The following is a 21,405-nucleotide window of genomic DNA, read 5'->3' as shown; positions in this document are numbered from 1 at the left end:
ACAGAATGACCAAAATAATTGATGGAGAATAATCATAGGAACCACTTATGTAGATTTCAAATCTTAAGAACCAAAGTAAGGAGTTATGTTAATCATAAAAAACATTTTAGCTAAAAAGCCTCAAAAATATGATTTTGAAGGAATTAGACTCTGATGGAATGCCAGAGTCCATAATGAGTCAAATTTTTGTCTAGAATACAATATTTCCAAAATTTCGATCTATCTGGCACGTGAAGTATCATTCCTACCACGATCCCAAATGATTCAATAAAACGCTTCAAGAAAACCGAAAAACCTCGTCAATTTAATTCATCTACACCCGCTTGCAAATTAATAAACGAACCATCAAAGCTATTCTGAGATTACTCGGGAATTTTTTTAGGACATCCGGCATCACATTCACATACACAAGAATATTGCTTGTCTAGATACGTGTCAATTTGTAACATGCAGTTAAGGGCGAAATACTCTTAATTGGAGCCAAGCAGAGCCCGAATCGTGTGTTAAAACTACTAATACAGGCAAGTGGGAATCATTACTTGCAAAGGAGGAAACAAGCAAGGGATTTGATTTAATGAAAAATTAAATTAATCAAGCACCAGTTAATCATCACCCAGCATCACTTCACAAACCGGCATCAATCCAACAATGTTCAACATTAAAAGTTACGAGAAATTGAAGGAAAATAATGCAGTAAAGTACTGTAACTAATGTGAGACCAGAAAAAAACTGCCGAGGCAGCATCTATATGATACATGGTACAGAAAATGTCAATGGTTCCTAACTGCTTATTGTTCAATTCCAACGAGCGCAATCAAAATGACTATATGCACATATCACCATTCCGTCTTTGCCTTTGTTTTCTCTACTGTCACCACAATTACTGGGGTTAACAGACACTTTCTTTACGCCGACAGAATGACGATGGGGAACGAAACACAAGTGGTGAAGCCAAAGCCACTTCTCTTTAGAAGGCTTTCGCTTCCCTTGTACCCGCCACCATCGAACTAAAGGGACAATAAAAGCAGCGTAAAAGACTGAATTTCATTTTACAGGAAATGATTGTCTACAGAGCCGTAAGTAAGATGGAGGCAAAACTTACATCGGGCTCTAGGAGAAGAACTGCAGAAATTTATGGGACGGAAAATTGTAAACGAAAATAAAAAAATTGATAAGGAGAAAAAAACCCTTTTTGTACAGCAGAAGCCTTCACATGAAGTAGCTAAGGGCTTTCTTTCTTCTTGAACCCCCTTCGCCGTATAATTCGTTCCACTGTAAAAGCTCGGTCATGTTCACTGACTCCGATGAAACACTGGCACATACCTATTTCCACAAAACAAGTACATAAAATAAAAGCACAATAATGTGAAGGAAGAGATAGGGAAGAGAAAGAAGTTATGATAATGGTATTTGATATCCATCTTACCCGTTCGTGAGCATCTTTGAAGTCGTCCATGTTCAGAGGCCGTATATCAGCACTGCCACTCAAAGCTGGAGCAGCTCTACCTTCTGCTACAGCTACAGCATGCTCCTGTCATCAGTAGAACAAATCAGATCATACGTTCTCTAGAAATCAACTGGCATGCTCGACCCCAAAATACAATAAAACAACAGAGTAATGATAATGGAGCAACAGCGGATGGGCAGTCTCCTTTGGAGCAACCCCCGTGTCTTCCTAGACTCCCAAGAACAATTGAAATTCAGTAACTCTCATTTTTGTCGTTAAAAATGATGATGTCCTTGTTACCCCCTTATCCCTTCTCTCTCTGATATATCAAGATCCACAGATGCTCAACTCCTCTCTCCTCTCCTCAGCATGTCCGTTCACCTCTCTTATACCCAGAATTTATAAAATCGTTTGACAAATCAATTAAATAAGCAATGTGATTTAAACCAGGTTTGCTATTGATAGAGCCACAGCCATGGGAATGGACCATATCTGTCACCGGCAGACATGTAAGGCCCAAAAAAATAAGTTCCATTACTTACCCCAGGTTTTAAGGGGCTTTTGGAACTTGAATTCGGAAATGAACGAACAGAATGAAAATCAAAATTAGTTGATTTTGCCAAAGTAGAATATGAAAAATGATATCAACATAAATAAAAATTGTGGGCTGTCTTTAGAAAAACAATGTAGAGATGTCTCCTTGTTTTGTTTTGTTTTTGGTCTTCACCGTGGAAAATCAGTTCTTTGTTCTTGAGAGGAGAGAAAAGAGATGACGGTCAATAGAGAATAAAAAAGCGAAAATGAGATAAACGATGACGTCTAAAGCTGGGGAGTAGAGGGGCTCAAAACTGGAAAGAAGAGAGTTGGAAATTTCAGATTTTCTTGGAAGCACACGTAAATTGATCCAAAGTGAGAATACCCAGCAGCAGACGCTTTGAGTGACTGCAGCTCAAAAAAAACAAAGAAAACATGACAAATCTAATGCCATAAGAAAGCCCAATACGAACCTTTTTTTCCTTCTCCAAAATCTCTTTAATTGGACGATGTGCAGCAGTTACACAAAGATTCTGCAATATAATAACAATTACTGATATAGATATTAATGAAACCATCAACTATTAAAATAAATAATATCAAATTAATTACCTTGAGGTCACTTCCAGAATACCCATCCGTCATGCTCGCAATAGCATCAAAATCAATAGTGGGAGACAAGTCCTCTTTTGCCAGTATGACTTTCAATATTTTTGCTCTATTCGGAGCATCTGGCAAATTTACCATCAACCTGCAGAAGGATGATTTAAAGTATAAACAACTTGACCACTTGTAATAAAAAAAAAGAAAGCAAAAAATGTGTGGGTTGATGGGTGCATAAACACAAGTGTTTCATATATAAGGTGCTATTGTTTCAATTTAGACATGATATTTACCTGCGCGGCAGTCTTCGAATGACAGCCTCATCAAGGTCAAAAGGCCTATTTGTGGCTGCCAGTACAAGAACTCGCTCTGTTTCTTTTGTTCGTAAACCATCCCAATTTACCATAAATTCATTCTTCATCTTACGCATTGCCTCATGCTCCCCTGGATTTTCCCGTCGGCCCAACATACTGTCCACCTAGTACAAGCACAAATAATGTGAGAATTCAGTTGAAAGAAATAACCCAAAATAAGTAAATCCCCTGAGAATTAAAAGAACCTTACTTCATCTACGAATACAACACTAGGAGCAATTTTACTGGCCAGCGAGAAAACAGCTTTCACGTATTTCTCACCCTCACCAAACCACTGCACCGAAGAAGACATTGCTTAAACTTGTAAAATGAAATCACTTCCAAAATAGACCATAGTCAAACAATCTAAATTGCGAACCTTAGATGTGATGCTTGACATGGATATGTTGATAAAGTTTGCACCAGCTTCCGTGGCCACAGCCTTTGCAAGCATTGTCTTGCCTGTTCCAGGGGGACCAAATAAAAGGATACCCTTGCAAGGCTGCATAGAGAGGACATATAATCACGGTCATATACACCAACCATATTACTTGAATACTAAAATTTGATCATGTGGCAACTTAGTACTGAAAAATAAAAAAGTTCATAGATGATAACCAGAACTATATAATCAACATTAAAACTCACATGCATACACAAGCCATACAATTTTCAAAGCAATCAAATAAAAGAAGCATATTTCTCTCAATGCAGACAAAACATTAAACCTTGGTTAATTGCCCCTTGCAGAAAAGCTCAGGCCTTTGTAAAGGAAGCATCACCAACTCCTTCAATGTATCCTTCACATTCTCAAGGGCTCCAATATCATCAAACGTAACTCCAATGTCACTAGGTGGAATAACATCAGCTAACAGCCTTTTCTCAAATTCATTTTCTGTTACAACATCCTGATTCAACCAAGAACAAACACTAGGAAGATTAACATAGAATTATACCTTGCAGGAAGAAAGAAGAGCAATTTGAGATCTTGGGATAACTCCAGTCAGAGAAAAGACTATGGTCATAAAAGTTGTTGGAAACACAAAAGTCAAACCAGCTACCTTAAGTGACTTCTTCAAACTCTTCGTTTCATTCTGGAGAGCCTGTAAAATTTCAAGTCCGTACTGGATGCTGCCAGAATTGCAACATGGCATTACAACTGTGTAATATCCAACCAATAACTAATATTTCAGCTAACAATTATTCAGGAAGATGGCAATAATTAAGCAGTCAATTACCTCTCCGCAGATACAACAACTTTTGTTTCTGGATCAGCTTCAGGATTCTGCATTAAATGATGGTTTAGAGCCCATCCAACTACCTTGTCTGAACCTGCAACAGATGAGATAATACGTAAGTCACACAAGATCCCAGAAACAATTCAGAACCATAAGCAACTAATGACATCTTAATGTATCATAAAAAGAGCATACTTTCGTTGGTAAGTGTTTGATCCTTGATGCATAGTGTCTCAAGTCCTTCACACTCTAGTCCACATCGACCCAGAACCTAGATATAGAAAAATGCACCTTGATTATCATATTGACACTCATTAGCTGTAATTATACACTTATATGAGCAAAATACAAAAAAAAAAAAAACTAAAGACACTATGGAAATTCAATTGTCAAAGTTTTCACTTCTCCTTTGTATATATAAAGCCAATTGTTCAATTCATGTCAACTTTATATAAGCTCTTCACGGCATTTTAACAGTTTTAGCAAAGAAGTGCTGGACCACTAGTCCTAAATGACATTAAATGTCCAAGGATATACAACCAAAGTACAACTATAAACTACCACAACAGAATTTTTTTTTTTTTTTTTTTTTTTTTGAGAAGAAACAATTTTATTAAAAGAATAAAGAACAACACAGAAGTGGATAAGAGTCCACTAACTGACAACAAAGAAAAACCCATTAGGATTTGGCTACAGCAGCCATTTCTAGACCTCGTTCACTTAACTGCAGCTAACACATCCCATAGTATTTGAGATAGAGAAACATTCTTAAACTCTTTAGTTACCGAAGCCCAAAAAGCTGCCCAATATTTTACTCTCCCCCAAAGTTCTTCTGCCCCCACTCCAGTATAGTCTTCGAAAATCCTCTTGTTACGTTCCAGCCATATATTCCAGAAAATTGCCGATACCAAGCAACCCCACAAAACTTTGGATTTTTTCCTTTTTCCAAGTGCCTTAAAATTTGTGCTTAGTAGCTCGAAACACCCTTTAGGAATGAACAACAAATTTGTTTGGTATGTCCACAAGATCGATCCACTGTGAAGAGTCAGGCATCTAAATAACTATGAACACTTCAGCACTAACAGTATGGTTGTCAGATCTCAGGTAATTGCATTTAGACTCATATGTAAGCCTGGTTCAGCCACACTTGACCAGTAATCAAAACCATTCAGCTAAAGGACAAATAAGATTTACAAAAGCCAACCTTACAATAGATTTGACTACTTAAAACTTTCTGTCTTGAATTATATTGTTTTGGATGAAGCGTTCCAGGTACCAGTAAGATTGGCACAAGATATATGAGGTTGCAGCCCAAACTCCTGGTACATGTGTCTAGAAAAGGGAATAGACAGAAAACTGTCTGAGAATTCAAATTCTAAACTCCATAACAATGATTTCAATATCATCATACGATTTCTTCTACCTAGAAAAAAGATAAAACAACTGAATTCCCAAACTAGCACAAAAATGGACCTAACTACACAGTGTCCAAGGCTATCTCCGTATATGTGATAAGAAACAGCCAGGAAAAACAAACTCACAGTGCGCAAGAGATTCAAGTTTCCCTTCATTTTTAGGGTTTCAACATCTCGATCCAATTGTTGCTTCCACGAGACAAGAAGTGCTTCATCCTGCAATGCCATAACATAATAAGAAAAGCCCCATAAAGAGGAAACAAAAGAAACCTATATGAAACAGGAAGCAATATACAAACCTGCGGCATATGAATGGTAACTTTATTGGGAAAGAGTTTAGACAGAAGTTTTGTTGCCTTGGGAACTTCTTTCCCTCTCTCATGTAGTCTTCCAAAACTATCCTGTAATCACAAACAATCCACACTCAGAAAAGCAGAAGGCCACCATCCAGAAATACCAAAAATTTAAGGCAGAGATAATTCAACCAAGCTGCTATGCAAAAGATTAAAAGAAAAGGGAAAAAATGAAAGGCATAAGCAAATGTACATGTTAGAGGTATATGAACATTACCGGGAAAGCCAAGTCAAGAAGAGCAGTTTGATTGCTGCCAAACTTTGTGAAAAGCAAACCACCAGGGTGCGACTGCAAGAATGGATGAAGTTCAAAGAGGAAGCAAAATAAGCACTCAATTTTAAGCACATCATACTTGACTTCATACAGTGTGTTCTTTATACAGGATTCCCCTGCTTTTTGACAATTTAACTGCCACCAGTTTGTACCACCTAATCCATATACCATGGTTACACCTAATGCCATTGAGTAAATCCTTATATGGTTATCAGTTGTGTTACTTTAAATCTAATACTGCAGCAGGGGAGAGTGTATCTAGAGTGGCTGAGAAATGGTAGAAACATGTTGTGGAAAGCATTGTCTAAAACATAAGGATGGTTTTGTACATCGTCAAAGAATTTTGACAGCAGTTCTAAAGAGTATTTAAACTTGTACAGAAATCCAGCATCTAAATACTCATTTCTTCTCTATGATCACTGGATCACTCTTTCACAGATAAATACATGAATATTATGGTATGGCATTAACATGTAGGCTTTAGACATTTCAAGTTCCTTTACAATGTTCCATTTTTTCGTTTCAAGTAAGCTATATGATATACTACATCAACATCATCTTCTGGTGATATAGGATTAAAGAATAAAGTACACACACAATATATGCAGAAACCAGCATAAATATTACCTTCTCCTTGCGACTGTCAGTTTGAGTGTGAGAACCAATTACAACCACATTATCTGGAAGCTTATCAAGTCTCGCTCTGAATGTGGAAAATGAATCAGAATTTCCTACCAGGGACTTCTCAGCATCTTTCATGAACAAAATGAAAGGGGAACTTCTGCTCTCACTTATTACAGCCTTAAAGAGAAGATAAAAACTCATGAGGAGATGATACAGTTAAACCAAAAGAAAGAAAAGGAAAATCAGTCTATGGAAGATATGCCACCTCAAACAATGTGTTGATAAGTAACTTGTCCAAATCTTCTGCGCCCGTGGTTTCCAATCGAAGATCAAAGACTACAAAAAAAGAGGATAAGCAAGGTTTTGCATCTATGTGTGTGTAGAATTAAAGAAAACAAAAAACTGTCTAAGACTGCAAAAACATACCATTGCAGAAGTATCCATTGCCTTTACATAGACCCCCAAGATCAACACCATCAGGTATTGGTTTATCAAACTTTACACCGACTTTTGACAAAGGATTGTCCTTAAAAAGCAGCACAACCTCTCCACGCATTCCGATCATTGGGCCCCTGCATACCGAGTGACATACATATGTACCAGCATGAGTGCAATATAATAGGTGGACCACCTTTATTATAGGGAAAACCAAAGTTTAGACTCTGATAACATGATACAATATTATACCCAAATGTAACTGATGAACTTGGTAAATGTATGTAAGAAGCTTACATAATTATGTTGACAAGAAACAACAATATCAATAATACATTACGAATTTACATTCCACTATTATTAACAGTAAATATTTCAATAAAGTATTAACCAACTGATATATGAGAATACCAATATCCCAAGGAACAAAACCGAACACTCATTATACACTACAAATTTTATGAACCTCCTGTTGTTTCCTGGGAGCTGCATAAAATTTATATGCTACAACAGGATACAGACCAAACGATTTCAAAACTGCCTAGATCAGATTAATAAAACAACAGGTAGATAAATGTACTCTTAATCAAAATTGTGTGATATACAGCTCAAACTCAAACATTACATCAGTACAAGAGGAAACTTATAGATACAGGAATCAAGTTCAATTCTAATTACACATACCAGAAGACAAATAGTATCAGTAAATGAGGCACTCCATTAAATTAAAGGATACAACATAACCCAAGTGCACTGTTTGTAAGAATTATACCGTAAAGAAGATGATGTAGCATATAAGGCACCTGGAGCAATAAATACTCTGTCACCTGCACATTGTAGTTTTTAGGAATCATGCCAACTTATGTACAAATAAATTTAAATAAATTTTAGAACGAAATTTAAAAAATAAAAAATAAAAAATAAAAAAAATAAAAAACTTTTAAATTGAAAAAAGCAGCTGAAAGTCCTGCCAAGTGGCAAACCTATTTTAAACAAGTAATTCCTCGATGCCCCTGAGGAAGAGGGGAGGGTGTCATTCTCCATCTTTGGTTGGGATTCCAGGTCATTCAGTGCATTTGAAGATCCCGGTGCCTCTGTTTCAGAAGCTGAAAGATCAGTGTTCTTGGCCAAGTCTGGGAGTGCGGGACTTTGTTTGGTCAAGCTGCAGAGTTTTTCTGCACTCAATCCATCCCTGAGCAGCTCAGCTTCCTTTGATGATAAACCCTATTTAACATGTGTTATTGATAATTTCCACTAATTAGCTAGGGAATGTATACTAAAAATACAACAACAACAAAGCCTTTTCCCACTAAGTGGGGTCGGCTATAAAGAAAGAATATTGATAAGACATAAGCAAAAGTTTTAACTTTATACGCCATGGACCAAAAACAAAATGATTAAATTGATTCCATATCACAAGAAGTTGAGTGAACGTCGAGGTTTTGTATATCTTACACCCAAAAAAGAGTGGCTATCGAATAAGAGCAACTTAGCCCCAAAATACTGCGCAAGAGCCTTTGCCAACATCTCCTGATATATCTCAGACCCTAGAAAAGGCATTCAGAAACAAACATTCTCAATTGCGGGAACGAAACCTATGCATCATAAATGCCTTATTTTAAATTTAATTTGTTATATGCATACCTGAAGGACCAGAGAGCAAAATGCGAGGGTTCACAGCTGTAAGCTCTGAGGTATACTTCACATGCTCTTTATGTTTCAAGTGTATAAATGAGGCTGCAATCAACACTTTCTTCGTATTCTCACTGAAATAAGAGAATGACATGAACTCAATGACAAGTACATCTTGGATTTAACAATCACAAAGTGTATTAATCAATAGCAAAAGAAAAGACATGTCAGAATAATAACTACATCACTTAGAAGTATTATTTTCATAATCACCAAAACCACTAACGAGAATCATACACACTGAAGCAAATATGTACAAATAAAAGCATGACTAAAGATTGAACCAAAAAAATGGGTTCACAATTTGCAGTGTCAACCAAAAAAAAATTGACAAAGAAACGACCCAAAAAATTCAATATGATCCACTTAGCTGATTCACATCCCTAAAAATCTCTCTAAGTATAAGAGAGGTTTGAGGGTTATATGTCAGTAGATGATAAAAGAAATAATTAGGAACAGAGAAGCAAAGTACAGCAGAAAGAGAAAGGTCATGATTCACATATTCACATCTAGAATCTAATTTATAGATGAAAAGATAAATGGGGATGAAGATCTAACAGAGTACAAAATTATGATTGTTCATTCAGAAGAACAAAAGAAACGATTAATTGGTTGGGCTAGTATACTTGCAACAACACTGTGGTCAAAAAAGCATATATTGTATACATCAAACTAATAAATGTCAAAAAAGTGCATATTATACGGCCATTCTAATTAATAAACAAACAGGTCTTATCATCAAAGGAAAAAAGTAATACCTCAAATAGTATGGGAAGTTATCAAAGGAGACATCTATGCTTTTGCCATCAAGAATTCCTGCATGAAGGCCTTCTTTAAATGCAACACACCGGAGAGACATGCCTGACGTTGATGCTGATTGCAAATCCCTCATCCACTCGTTTCTTTCTTCCAATACCTGTTTACAGATACCTTTGCTCAATTTTAGTTTATAACTAGGTGATCGAGCTAACATCCTCAATAAAGGCCTTAGCAAATCATTCATCCCAGAAAGTTTTACATTGCCTGCCTCTATGCTAGAATCGGGGTTGCAGTCTGGAGTGAGATTCTTGTCTATTGCTCCAATATCTTCAGCTTTGTCAGTCGCTCTATTTGGAGTTGAGCTGCTTTCTAGACCACCAAGCTCAATTTCTGTATCATCTTGAATGACAGACTGAGCTGGTACCTCAGCACCGGGGTGAACTTTACTGGTGGTCTGAGCTGCGGACTTCCATCGCGATTGTTCTGCCCTCGTGCTAAGAGAAGCCAGTATGGAAGCCCCAGCCACAGCTGAAGGATCTCCTGCCCTCTTTTCAAGATGCAAAAATTTTCCAATACTGCCTTGCACCTCTGCACCCTTAACTGCAGCCTCAGTCAGCAGTAGCTGAAAAATCTATGGTGATAAAAGTTAAGAAAATATCCATATGGACACAAACATATACGGGCCTAGACAGTTATACAAGTGAGTAAAAGTGACGCAAGTCCTATGCAGAAGTTAAGTTTAGAATATAAAAAAAGGGAACAGATAAGTAAACAACCCGGGAAAGAGAAGGATACATAAGCATGGTTGCCCATTAAACCAAAGACAACTTCATCACCCGGGTTAAGCACGCAACTGTTGCCTTTCTTGACATTTGTCCCATTTACTTGCACTGATCCCTTGCTTCCCGTACTTTCAAGAACTGCTACAGCACTGCCCTCACGCTGATCAGAAACAATGAGAGGTCAAGTACATATTTTAATGAAGCCAACAAATAAAAACGAATGACACCCAAGTAGGTCACTCCATATCTCAGTTCCACAAAAATAGTCTGACCACAGCTTAGTAACAGGTATGAAAGCTTCTGCCGTCTGCATCCGGAGGCACGCACCAAAGTACCAACAGAACATTATACGCAGGGTTCTCAAAGAATACCTGTGTGCGCTTGATCTTGCACAGAACTCCACTAATGGTATGATCCTTGAGAGCAAAATTGCACTGTCTGTTTGCACCAATTGTGAATGCCATTGCACTAATAGAAATATTTACATTCTGCAGTTGAAAACAAAGGGGGTTAATATGCGCAACATGAAAAAGCAGAAGCAAAACACCAAAGAGTAGTTCAGTCGAAAATCACACAACAAGCTCAATTCTTCAACTTTATAATATAATTAAAAAATATAAGCAACAATTACCAGTGCAGACTGTGACAAAAGCTTGCACCAAGGCGTATCAAAACTCGGGTTCTGCTTCTGATAGAAACTCCAGGAAGACGGTGCACTCCTCGGCTGCTTTTCCACCACCGGCGAAGACCCTTCATAAACCACCAAACCAACATCTCCAAGGCTTCAAATTTCAACCAAAACCCGAACCCCACAACCCAAATTCAAGAAAAACAGCAGCCAAAACCCAAAATTCACAAACTAGTACCACAAACACAGAAATGCAAAGTCGGCGCGCCAAGAACCTACCTTCGGCGATCGGTGTCGTCACCGCCACAGCTGGCGCAGCAGCTTCGGTCTTTCCAGAAGTCACCCCGTCTCCGGCGACCGGCGCATCTTCGGGACCACATTCTCCGGGATCGGCAGCCGCCGCCGGCGGAAGCGTGCACAGCTCCTTCGAATTCTCCACCCCAGGAGTCGCTTTGTCCGAAGCACTACCATTATCCGCCTGTGAAATCAAGCCCAATAAAAACCCTAAATCTCACAATTCACCACCACCCCCCAAAAACCCAATCTTTGACCCTCCCCAATAAAAACCAAAGAAATGGACAAAAAAATTAAATAACAAAAAATCCGATTGTTTCAACGACAAAGAACCTTCGGTCGTTTCGGTGACGGTGGCTTGTCCTCGGAAGACGACGATCGTTTGCAGTTGTTCCCGGAGAGAGATCCACTTCGCCTCGTTGAAACCATGCTTCTCTCTCTCTCTTCGTTTCCTTATTCTCCGCTGGAAATGCTACGAGGAGAGAGAAACAAACACAGAGAGAAAAAAGAAAGAGAGAGAAAGAGAAAGATTTTAATTATTTTTATGGGTTTTTTTATTTTATTTTTATTTTTACATTTATATTTTTCTGTTTTTTTTAAATGATAAAATAATAATATATTTTTATTCTCCTTCTGCTCGGTTGGCTCATGGAAGGTTGATGTCCCCAAGTTGGATTTTATAGGGGGCGACGACGGCGCACGATAGCAGCGGTGCGACGACTGACACTGACAGGGACTTTTGGGCGCAGGTTAGTGGTTCCCGTATGGCTTTTGCTAAGATGCGCCGGGGGAAGACTCGAGGTCAAGAGGGGGGAAGTTCGATGGGGTTTGGTTTCTGGAATCTGATGGGGTTTGTTTGTCTAGGTGGAAGAGAGAAGGTTTCATATGACAGCACTCATGCAAGTGAGGCTTTGGATGTTTTGAGCAAGTTTGATTTCAATGGAAAGTGAGATTTTGGGTTGATTGCATTGCTTAATAAGATTGGATTTTTTACGATCTTTAAGCAGATAATGTTACGTGTTTATCAAGTTGATATTTAAGTATATAAATTGAGAGTTGCGACGTGTGCTTTACGCATGTTTAATATATTCGTATTAGTCGTTATTCAATATTATGGTCTAGTGATATTCCGTTTCACTTAGAAGTGAGAGGTTTTAGGGTCGAATCTCGTGGATGGCGAATTCGCAGCCAAATTAGGCCGCTCATTGTGTGGCTTAACCGAACTCCCCCTTCTCCTAATATAAAAATATCGATTTCATGATGGTAGTTAGCTGAATTGTATCTACACAAACGAGCACGTTGATTTCAAATTTGTCCAAGACAATTAAAGGAAAGGAAATGACCAAAAAGTTGAAGGGCCAATTTAGATTATTCATCTTTGTCATGGGGGTCGTATATCTATGTAAAGTATTATAATGAAAAAACTCTTATCAATCTTAATCCAAAGCGAACTTTTTCATCTTTTCATTTGTAGAGACGTAAATTAAAGAGAAAACTCAAGAGGTTTATTTAGTGGAAAGAGAGTAGAGGTTTGGTATTCTGAACTCGAGTTTGAACTTTCACATTTTTTGGACTACCGGTTTTACTTTGGCATACGATTTGACCCGGGGGCTAAACAAGGGCGAGTTCACATAGGCTCACCAAGGCAGTTCCGGAGCCCTCTGGCAACCAGGAAAAAAATGCCTATAAAGGTCTTTCGGGAACCTTCGAACTGTTTCGTCATGGAGGAAGGATCTAAAGCCTAGGATTATATGGGCTACCAATATGTATTGTCAAATTGTAGTGCAATCAAATTTCTGGTGCATCCATGGAGGAGTTGTAGCAGCATTCTCCCGAGGAAGAAAACACATGCTAAGGAGGCGTTTGTTGCGCTGGACTATTTCGGACTGGACTAACTTCAAGGATTAAGCTGGACTGGCTTAGACTAGACTAAGCTGGACTAACTTAGTGAAACGTTTGGTGCAATGTTGGATTAAGAAGCTGGATAATAACAAATTCTAATATTATATTATTTAATATATAAATTATTAATATTTTATTATGATCTAGGTGACCTGAGATGACGAGGAGTCTATCGGGAGTGGTTGTTGAGCATGACGAGGACAAGAGAGGATAGTCTTAGCTAGTCCCATGGTTATTGGGGGGTCTCGCTAAGACCTCTTAGTGCAGGGTTTTGTCCATGCTAGTCCCCTTTAGTCTCATTAATGTTAGTCCCAGCATGGAACAAACACAGTATTAGACTAACAGCTAGTCCAGTACAGTCCAGTCCCACTTAGTGAGGGCAAACAAACGCCCAGTTTGACCTATACTTTTTTATTTTTGGAAGTTGACCATTTTTAAGATAATGTAATACAAAAAAAAAGTTCATAATACCACGTAATAAAAAATCAATATCTTCATTTCTTGTTAAAGAAAAATCTGATTTTTTTCTCTCTCTAAAATTTTGAAAATCTATCAATATAAGAGAAGAAGCGATATTATTTTCCTAATGATATGGCTGAAACAACGTTTAGGTTTTAGACTTTGTAACTTGAAGTGTTATTTTATCATGATTTATAAATGAAAAGTATTATAATTCAGTTTTTTAATGTTATTGTTCTTGAAAAAAAAAATTGAAAGTATTACATTGTAACCATCCGAAGTTATGATTCTAGATGTGTCATTAGGATTAAGCACCTGATAGGATGAGAAAAAGATCAACAAAAAAAAAACACTTATTTATTTATTTATGTTTTTATTGTATTTATTTTTTTCGGTTAATTGACTCCAAATTAGGATGCCTCACAATCTTCATTACCGCTCTAATATAATACCTGGATTGATTTCGTGACATTGCAGATGAAACTTTTTTGTATTTTATAAAAGATAAGTCAAATCCTATGGACAAAAGGTTTAATTTATTTTTGTTGCGTAGAAAAATATAGTTTAACTGTTCGGGAACAAGACAAAAAAAAAAGTAATTAATTGCCAAAAAGTTGTTTATATAAAGATTTCAACCGACCTAAATTGGTTGTGGACAAATAACCATTACTGTTTTTTATAAAGGGATAGTAGGGAAGGTTGAACTTAAAAGAGGCAGCCAAAAACACTTCACGTGCAAATGATTTTAGAACAAATTTTTAGTAAAAATATAAGTGAATTCTGTAAAAGCACTTGAAAGCTCTTTCAGTCATTTTAAAAGCAATTCTAACGTGCTCTTAAATGGCTAGACATGAGCCGCTTCAAATGCAATGTATGCTCTACGTTGATGTATAGTAGAAGTTGTTAGACGAAGTCAACAGTTGGTTACTGCCAACGTCACTTGAGAAGTTGTGATGAGCTTAGATGTCTTATCTCCTTGTTTGTAGGACTTTACTTTGAATTATTCTTGTAACTAAAGTTGCGTGTAATCTTTGTAGATTTCAGTTTGTATTTTTTAATTTTTAAACTTCCTTGTAGGTAGGGTTTTCAAACCCTGAATGTAATCTGAAAGTGATTATAAATAGATGCATCACACGCTTGAATGGGCATGCAAATTGAAGTGAAAGCTACTGTGTTCTTAAGTTTTACATGGTATTGAGCCTTACTGTTTAACGACACATATCCTTGTTTTTTTTTCCTCGCTTCCATGGCTAAAAACTTCTTTGTAAGCAGGGTTTTCAAACCCTAAATGTAATCTGAAAGTGATTATAAATAGATGCATCACACGCTTGAATGGGCATGCAAATTGAAGTGAAAGCTACTGTGTTTTTAAGTTTTACATGGTATTGAGTCTTACTGTTTAACGACACAGATCTTGTTTTTTTTTTCCTCGCTTCCATGGCTAAAAACACCGGTGCTTCTCCACAACCCTTAAACCCCACCCCCTCCCCCCCCCCCCCCAAACAACCTTATCCATCCATATTATTCCTTGACCACTATCGTGCACACTAAGCTAGATATAACCAACTACCCAATGTGGTTGGCCCAAATACTTCCTATTATCAAGAGTTGAGATTTAATGGGGTATGTCGATGGCACTCTGGTGTGCCCTCCTAAGAACATGCATGGCATTGCCACTGTCAATCCTACTTATACTGCTTGGATCCAGCAGGATCAGATGATCCTCAGTCGGATCAATGGTTCCCTCACTACTTCAGTCTTGTCTGTCAGGGCCAGTAAGAGAACTGCTCGAGTGACTTGGGATGCTCTCGAGCAAAGGTATGCATCGTCATCACAAAATAGAATATTGTTTATGAGGAATGAGTTGTTGTAGACAAAAAAATGTGATATCTCTGTGGCGGATTACTTGGATCGCATGAATGTGATTGCTAACAACCTTGCCCTAGCTGGGCAACTTGTGAGTGATGATGAGCTTGTGCGGATTGTGTTGAACAATCTTGGTCCAGCTGTTGAGATAATAGTCAGTGCTACTTAAGCTCGCGATACACCCATCACGTATCCGACTTTTGAGGCGCTCTTGTTGACTACTGAAAGAATAATGGTTGAGCAAGCTGCTCCTTTGGTGGAATATGCCCCTGTCAATGCCTTTGTTAATACGAGAGGCCGTGATGGAGGACGCATTCGTGGTGTAGGGCGTGGTGCATCTCCCTCCAATTGTGGTGCTAGGGCTTATCAACGAGGCTTCAACCCTCATCCAAACAACAATCAACGTAATGGTCCAAGTAATGGGGAACGATATGTTTCCAATAGTGAGCGCATCGTTTGCCAAATATGTGGTAAACCTGGTTATCCGGCACTTGATTGCTTTCAACGGATGAATGACGCATCCCTGCCAAACGCCTCTCAGCAATGGCATCTTCTCTGATCACCCTCAACAAGCAACAGAATGGCACATGGCTGCTCCATAAAAGTGTTAATGCTTATATCACCCCAAACCTGCAAAACTTGGTGAACCCTAAGGAGTATAACGGTAATGATGGTGTTGGTGGTGTAGATAATAATTCTGGCATATCAATCTCCTATTATGGTTCTAATAAACTTTGCACTAATGCTTGCTCATTTGACTTACAAGACATTTTCCACTGGCCTACTGCTTCCACTAGTATTATCTCTACCCATAGGTTTACCTTGGATAATGATTGTTACTTACTCATTTTCCCACACTTTTTCCTTGTTAAGCACCTCAAGACCCGGAGGACGTTTTTCCGAGGGAGATGTGAGAATGGTTTGTATCCATTTTTTGGTGGCGGTGGACAACTCCAATATCCAGTCACAGCCTTCGTAGGGATTCGAGTTTCGGTTCAAAAATGGCATGCTCGTCTTGGTCATCCTGCCAATTCAATAATAAAGTTTTTTATTGCAAATAAAGTGGTACCAATTCATGGTACCTCCAATGCAACCTTTTGTTAGTCATGTCCTTTAGGAAAGAGTACTAAGTTACCTTTCAAATTGTCTGAGTCTGTTTCCCAATTTTCTTTGCAACTATTACATTATGATGTTTGGTGTTCTCCAATTATTTCAAATGAAGGTTTTCGGTATTATATTTTTTTTATTGATGATTATTCACGTTACTCTTGGATCTTTCCCATGAAAAATAAATCTGAAGTCTTTGAAATATTTGTGAAATTTAAAACCAAAGTTGAAAACATGTTCAATTTAACCATTAAAGCACTTCAATGTGATAAAGGTGGCAAATACAAAAGCACTGCCTTTCAAATTTTTTTAGCAGTTCATGGAATTTCACAACGGTTTTCTTGCCTAAATCATCCAGAACAAAATGGTATTGTTGAACAAAAACGCCGACACATTGTTGAAATCGACATTGTGATACTTTCTCAGTCATATATGCCTAATAAGTTTTGGTTTGATGCGTGTTCTACAACAACATATTTGATTAATAGGCTGCCTACCCGTGTTTTGTCTAACAAATCACCTTTTGAGAAGTTATTTCAAAAACCACCAAATTATGATATGCTAAAAATTTTTGGTTGTCAATGTTTTCCGTGTTTGATGTCGTATACCTAAAATAAACTTCAACAAAAATCCAAATCATGTGTGTTCCTAGGGTATTCTCTATGTAACATCCCACATCGCCCAAGGGAGTGGATCATGTAAGCCTTATATGTATATTCTTATTTCTACCTAACACGAGGCCTTTTGGGAGCTCATTGGCTTCAGGTTCCATCGAAACTTCGAACTTAAGCAAGTTCGCGCAAGAGTAATCCCAGGATTGGTGACCTCCTGGGAAGTTCTCGTGTGAGTTCCCAGAAACAAAACCTTTAGGGCGTGGTCGGGGCCTAAAGCGGACAATATCGTGCTATTGCGGAGTCGAGCCCGGGATGTGGTGGGGGCCCGGGTCGGGATGTGACAATTTGGTATTATAGCCAATCCCTAGCTAGATGCATGTCAACGAGGACGTCGGGCCCCTAAGGGGGGTGGATTGTAACATCCCACATTGCCAAGGGGAGTGGATCATGTAAGCCTTATATGTATATTCTCATATCTACCTAGCACGAGGCTTTTTGGGAGCTCACTGGCTTCGGGTTCCATTGGAATTTCGAAGTTAAGTGAGTTCACTCGAGAGCAATCCCAAGATGGGTGACCCACTGGGAAGTTCTCATGTGAATTCTCAAAAACAAAACCGTGAGGGCATGGTTGGGGCCCAAAGCGGACAATATCGTGTTACAACGGAGTTGAGCCTTGGATGTAGTGGGGGGCCAGGGTCGGGATGTGACATTCTGAATCATTAAGGCTATAAGTGTATGGATTTGTCCACGAGACGAGTTTATTTGTCTCGCCATGTCCTATTCAATTAGGACTATTTTCATTTTCAAGTGCTTACATCTTCATCCGAGAATGTTCAAACAAACGGTAATTCTCTTTCCCCAAACATGTTATTTACGTTTCCATTAATTACCAATCCCACGGTACCTGAGTTATCTAACCCTAGCCAAACTCTTCCCATCACAAACCTCTTCCACTACTGCCACTTCACGCCAACTAGTCACACAACCTGATCCAATTTATCCACCTATCTCGCCTGACCCCATTGTAAACCTACATGTGCCTTTACAACCTAGTTCAACCATAGGTCTTTCTCCTATGTTGTATGAGCAAGCTGCAATGATCCAATAACCAATACCAGTGCCTACTGAGGCTCTTATTACACCATAACACCGCATGACCACACGCTCTAAATCTGGGATACAAAAACCAAATCCTAAGTATGCTATGCATGTTACCGTTGATACTCTTCCCGTTGAACCTACTTGTTTTAGTCAGGCAGTCAAATATCCAGAATGGAGGAATGTTATAGTCTATGAATTCAATGCCTTGCAACAGTGTGGAATGTGGAGTTTGGTTCCATATCATCCCAACATGAATTTACTGCCAAACAAATGGGTGTTTAAAATAAAAAGGCATGCAGATGGTACAATTGAGAGACACAAATCATGCTTAGTTACAAATGATTTTCATCAAAAGGCAGGAGTAGATTACACCGAGACCTTTAGTCCCTTTGTTAAACATAGTACCATTCGACATGTTCTTAGTCTCGCAGTGTCAAAAGAATGGGATGTGAGGCAGCTTGACATACATAATGTTTTTCTACATGGCCATTTAAATGAAGAAGTGCACATGAGACATCTTATAGGTTTTGTTGACACCCAGTTCCCAAATCATGTTTGTTGATTGCAGTAATCCATTTATGGTTTAAAACAAGCTCCTAGGGCTTGGTTTCAACGATTCTCTGAATTTTTGCTTCAACTTGGTTTTCAAGAGTCTACGTGTGATTACAACTTGTCTTTGTTCAATCAAAATGGTGTGTATCTCATTTTGTTGATTTATGTAGACGACATCTTACTCACAGACAACAATCTACGACAGATGGCACATATGATCAAAAAATTGAGCAGTTTGTTTTCCATGAAATATTTGGGACCTTTCCACTATTTTTTGGGTATTGAAGTGAAATATGATGGTAATTGCATGCATCTCAGCCAGACCAAGTATGTTATGGACTTACTCAAACACACAAAATTCACTGATGCTAAACCTATTTCGACTCCGGTTTCTTCTGGACATAAATTGAGTACATATGATGGTGATCATTTTGAAAATCCAAAACAGTGTCGCAATGTAGTAGGAGCTTTGCAATACATCACCATCACTCGTCCTGATTTATCTTAAGCGGTTAATCAGGTATGTCAGTTTATGCATGAGCCTAAACATACTCACTGGATGACAGTGAAGTGTATTCTCCATTACTTGAAAGCCACGCTTTCTCACAGACTTCTTTATAAACCTGGAACTACTCAGCTAACTGTCTTTTCTGATAATGACTATGCTGGTAATCTTAATACCAAGCACTCCACAGATGGTTACTGCATTTACTTGGGACCTAATCTTGTGTCATGGAGTTCAAAGAAACAGAAAACGGTGTCGAGGTCTAGTGCAGAGGTTGAGTATAGGCAGTTTGCTTATACTGCAACTGAATTATCCTGGCTTAGGTTTCTTTTTAAGGACTGCATTTGCATCTCAATCAACCAACCATTTGGTTTGACAATATTTCTTCTATTGCACTCTGTCTCATATAGGAATCAATCGAAGTTGTATTAAAATCTGTACTATAGGGAATCATAGGATTTGTGGACGTTCGGAACAAGAATAGCAAACAAACTGCAACTATAACCAAACCCAATGCCACGACCAAAATCATTCGTTATACTTCATTCGTAACTCAAAGTTGTAGTTCTGTGGAGTTTTAACAAAAAAATGTACTCGGAACACCAGCGGCGGACAACTAAAAGAAGTACAAACATGTTTCGCATTCCAAATTAATAAGCTCTAAGAAACATAAGTACCGTGATAGAACAAACACGAGGTCTCACCATATGAGGAAACAAAATTAGATAAAGATGTTCTCTTGTTACTGAGGACCAAAGGAAGTAATCTAGTTCACAACATCTTCAACTAGTCCGTTGCTGTTTAAGAAGAAGCACCGCTGTGTAGAGCTTTACCCTTCTTTTTCTTGCAAGCTAGCCGAGTCTTAGGCTGCCAAACCGACGAGGAATGCCATAATATTAATGATGGAAGCTTAAGAAATACAATGATACGCATAAAATCCTAAGAAAAAAAATAACCAAGAACGTTTTCTCATAAAAAAAAACCTATTGAAACACCTCTTTCTTGACAGGCTCCTCATTTTCCGACAAAATCAACTTGATATGGCATGGAGATGACATGTAGTTGCCATGAGAATATAAAGTTACTACTATTTGCTCGAAGAAACTGTATGGTACTAAGAATGTATAAAACACTCACGACTAATTCTTCCATGAGCACAATATGTGCGGTGCCTTTGATTCGAGGCTAGGTTTACCTTGATATTAGATGCATAAAGCAATCCACATCTAAACCCTTCACCTGGAGAATATGTCAACAACAAACATATATGCAGTTAACATACATATGTGAAGCATAATACCTCTGCATTGCTCCATGCATAAAGGGTTTCTGAGACGTAAAAGTTGTGTGAGAGAGAGAGAGAGAATGTGTGTGTGTGTGTGTGTGTGTAGGGTTTACTTATTGCTTCTGGGCTCGAAATTTTTTCTTTGGGCCGAAGTCCACACTAACAGTTGTGAAATGGGCCTTTGATTTGAGCTTTTTTCAGGTCTTCGATTATGATATTTCCAATTTTCTTTTGATTTTCAATTTGATTTAAGCGATTTTTTAGGCAAAACGGTAGCGTATTATTGGTTATGTGTTTTTATTCATTTAAATTGTGACATGTTGCTCCGAACGTAAAATTTTCATCACATTTTCACGTTATTTTTTATTTTTGAAGGAAAATATTACTCTCAATTTGACAAAATCCAAGAACAATAGACAAATGTACATGTTTTAAAATATTAAGGACAAGCCTACTTAATTGAAATTAAATTTCAAACCTAGAAAAAAGAAAAAGGAATAAGCAAGGGATCAACTAGAAATGAAAATACTAAAAATATTAGATTACACATTATAATGTGGAACTGCTTAAAATAAGAAATTAG

General features: G+C 38.0%; 1 protein-coding gene and 1 long non-coding RNA gene across 6 annotated transcripts; one reads left to right on the top strand and one right to left on the bottom strand.

The window, feature by feature from the left end:
- Window positions 1-713: 713 nt before the first annotated feature.
- On the bottom strand, window positions 714-12,062 carry LOC126625984 (uncharacterized). Of its 5 annotated transcripts, none has more exons than XM_050295123.1 (28): window positions 11,765-12,059; window positions 11,417-11,615; window positions 11,141-11,259; window positions 10,881-10,997; window positions 10,523-10,669; window positions 9,987-10,358; window positions 9,727-9,884; window positions 8,921-9,042; window positions 8,732-8,823; window positions 8,252-8,500; window positions 8,049-8,098; window positions 7,268-7,413; window positions 7,107-7,177; window positions 6,845-7,018; window positions 6,161-6,232; window positions 5,890-5,991; window positions 5,717-5,806; window positions 4,371-4,446; window positions 4,176-4,269; window positions 3,999-4,068; window positions 3,666-3,845; window positions 3,317-3,439; window positions 3,149-3,232; window positions 2,878-3,062; window positions 2,594-2,732; window positions 2,455-2,514; window positions 1,427-1,531; window positions 714-1,323 (listed from the first exon to the last, which is right to left on the bottom strand). In XM_050295123.1, exons 1-28 carry the CDS (start codon window positions 11,858-11,860, stop codon window positions 1,210-1,212), a joined length of 3,606 nt encoding a protein of 1,201 aa, XP_050151080.1. In that variant the 5' UTR covers window positions 11,861-12,059; the 3' UTR covers window positions 714-1,209. The 5 variants fall into 5 exon arrangements, 4 of the variants coding, with proteins under 4 accessions (XP_050151080.1, XP_050151082.1, XP_050151078.1 ...); XM_050295125.1 differs by having other exon boundaries at window positions 9,996-10,358; XR_007624550.1 differs by having other exon boundaries at window positions 1,427-1,528; window positions 2,451-2,514; window positions 9,727-10,358; window positions 11,765-12,062.
- On the top strand, window positions 7,974-8,498 carry LOC126625985 (uncharacterized). Its single transcript, XR_007624551.1, has 2 exons — window positions 7,974-8,098; window positions 8,252-8,498. It is a non-coding gene; the product is annotated as an uncharacterized LOC126625985 (long non-coding RNA).
- Window positions 12,063-21,405: the final 9,343 nt, after the last annotated feature.

This window comes from Malus sylvestris, chromosome 6, assembly GCF_916048215.2.
Source record: "Malus sylvestris chromosome 6, drMalSylv7.2, whole genome shotgun sequence".
Lineage (NCBI taxonomy): Eukaryota > Viridiplantae > Streptophyta > Magnoliopsida > Rosales > Rosaceae > Malus > Malus sylvestris.
Note: the sequence above shows the minus strand (reverse complement) of the source record. Positions and strands in the feature narration are given on the sequence as shown.

What these genes read in the sequence shown, in the direction of transcription:
- LOC126625984 (XM_050295121.1), bottom strand. Translation starts at nt 11,860, where the DNA reads ATGGTTTCAACGAGGCGAAGTGGATCTCTCTCCGGGAACAACTGCAAA. An exon ending in GCAAGATCAAGCGCACACAG is followed by an intron (nt 10,670 to 10,880) that starts GTATTCTTTGAG and finishes GTTTCTGATCAG; the next exon opens with CGTGAGGGCAGTGCTGTAGC. An exon ending in TTATCAACACATTGTTTGAG is followed by an intron (nt 7,019 to 7,106) that starts GTGGCATATCTT and finishes CTTCTCTTTAAG; the next exon opens with GCTGTAATAAGTGAGAGCAG.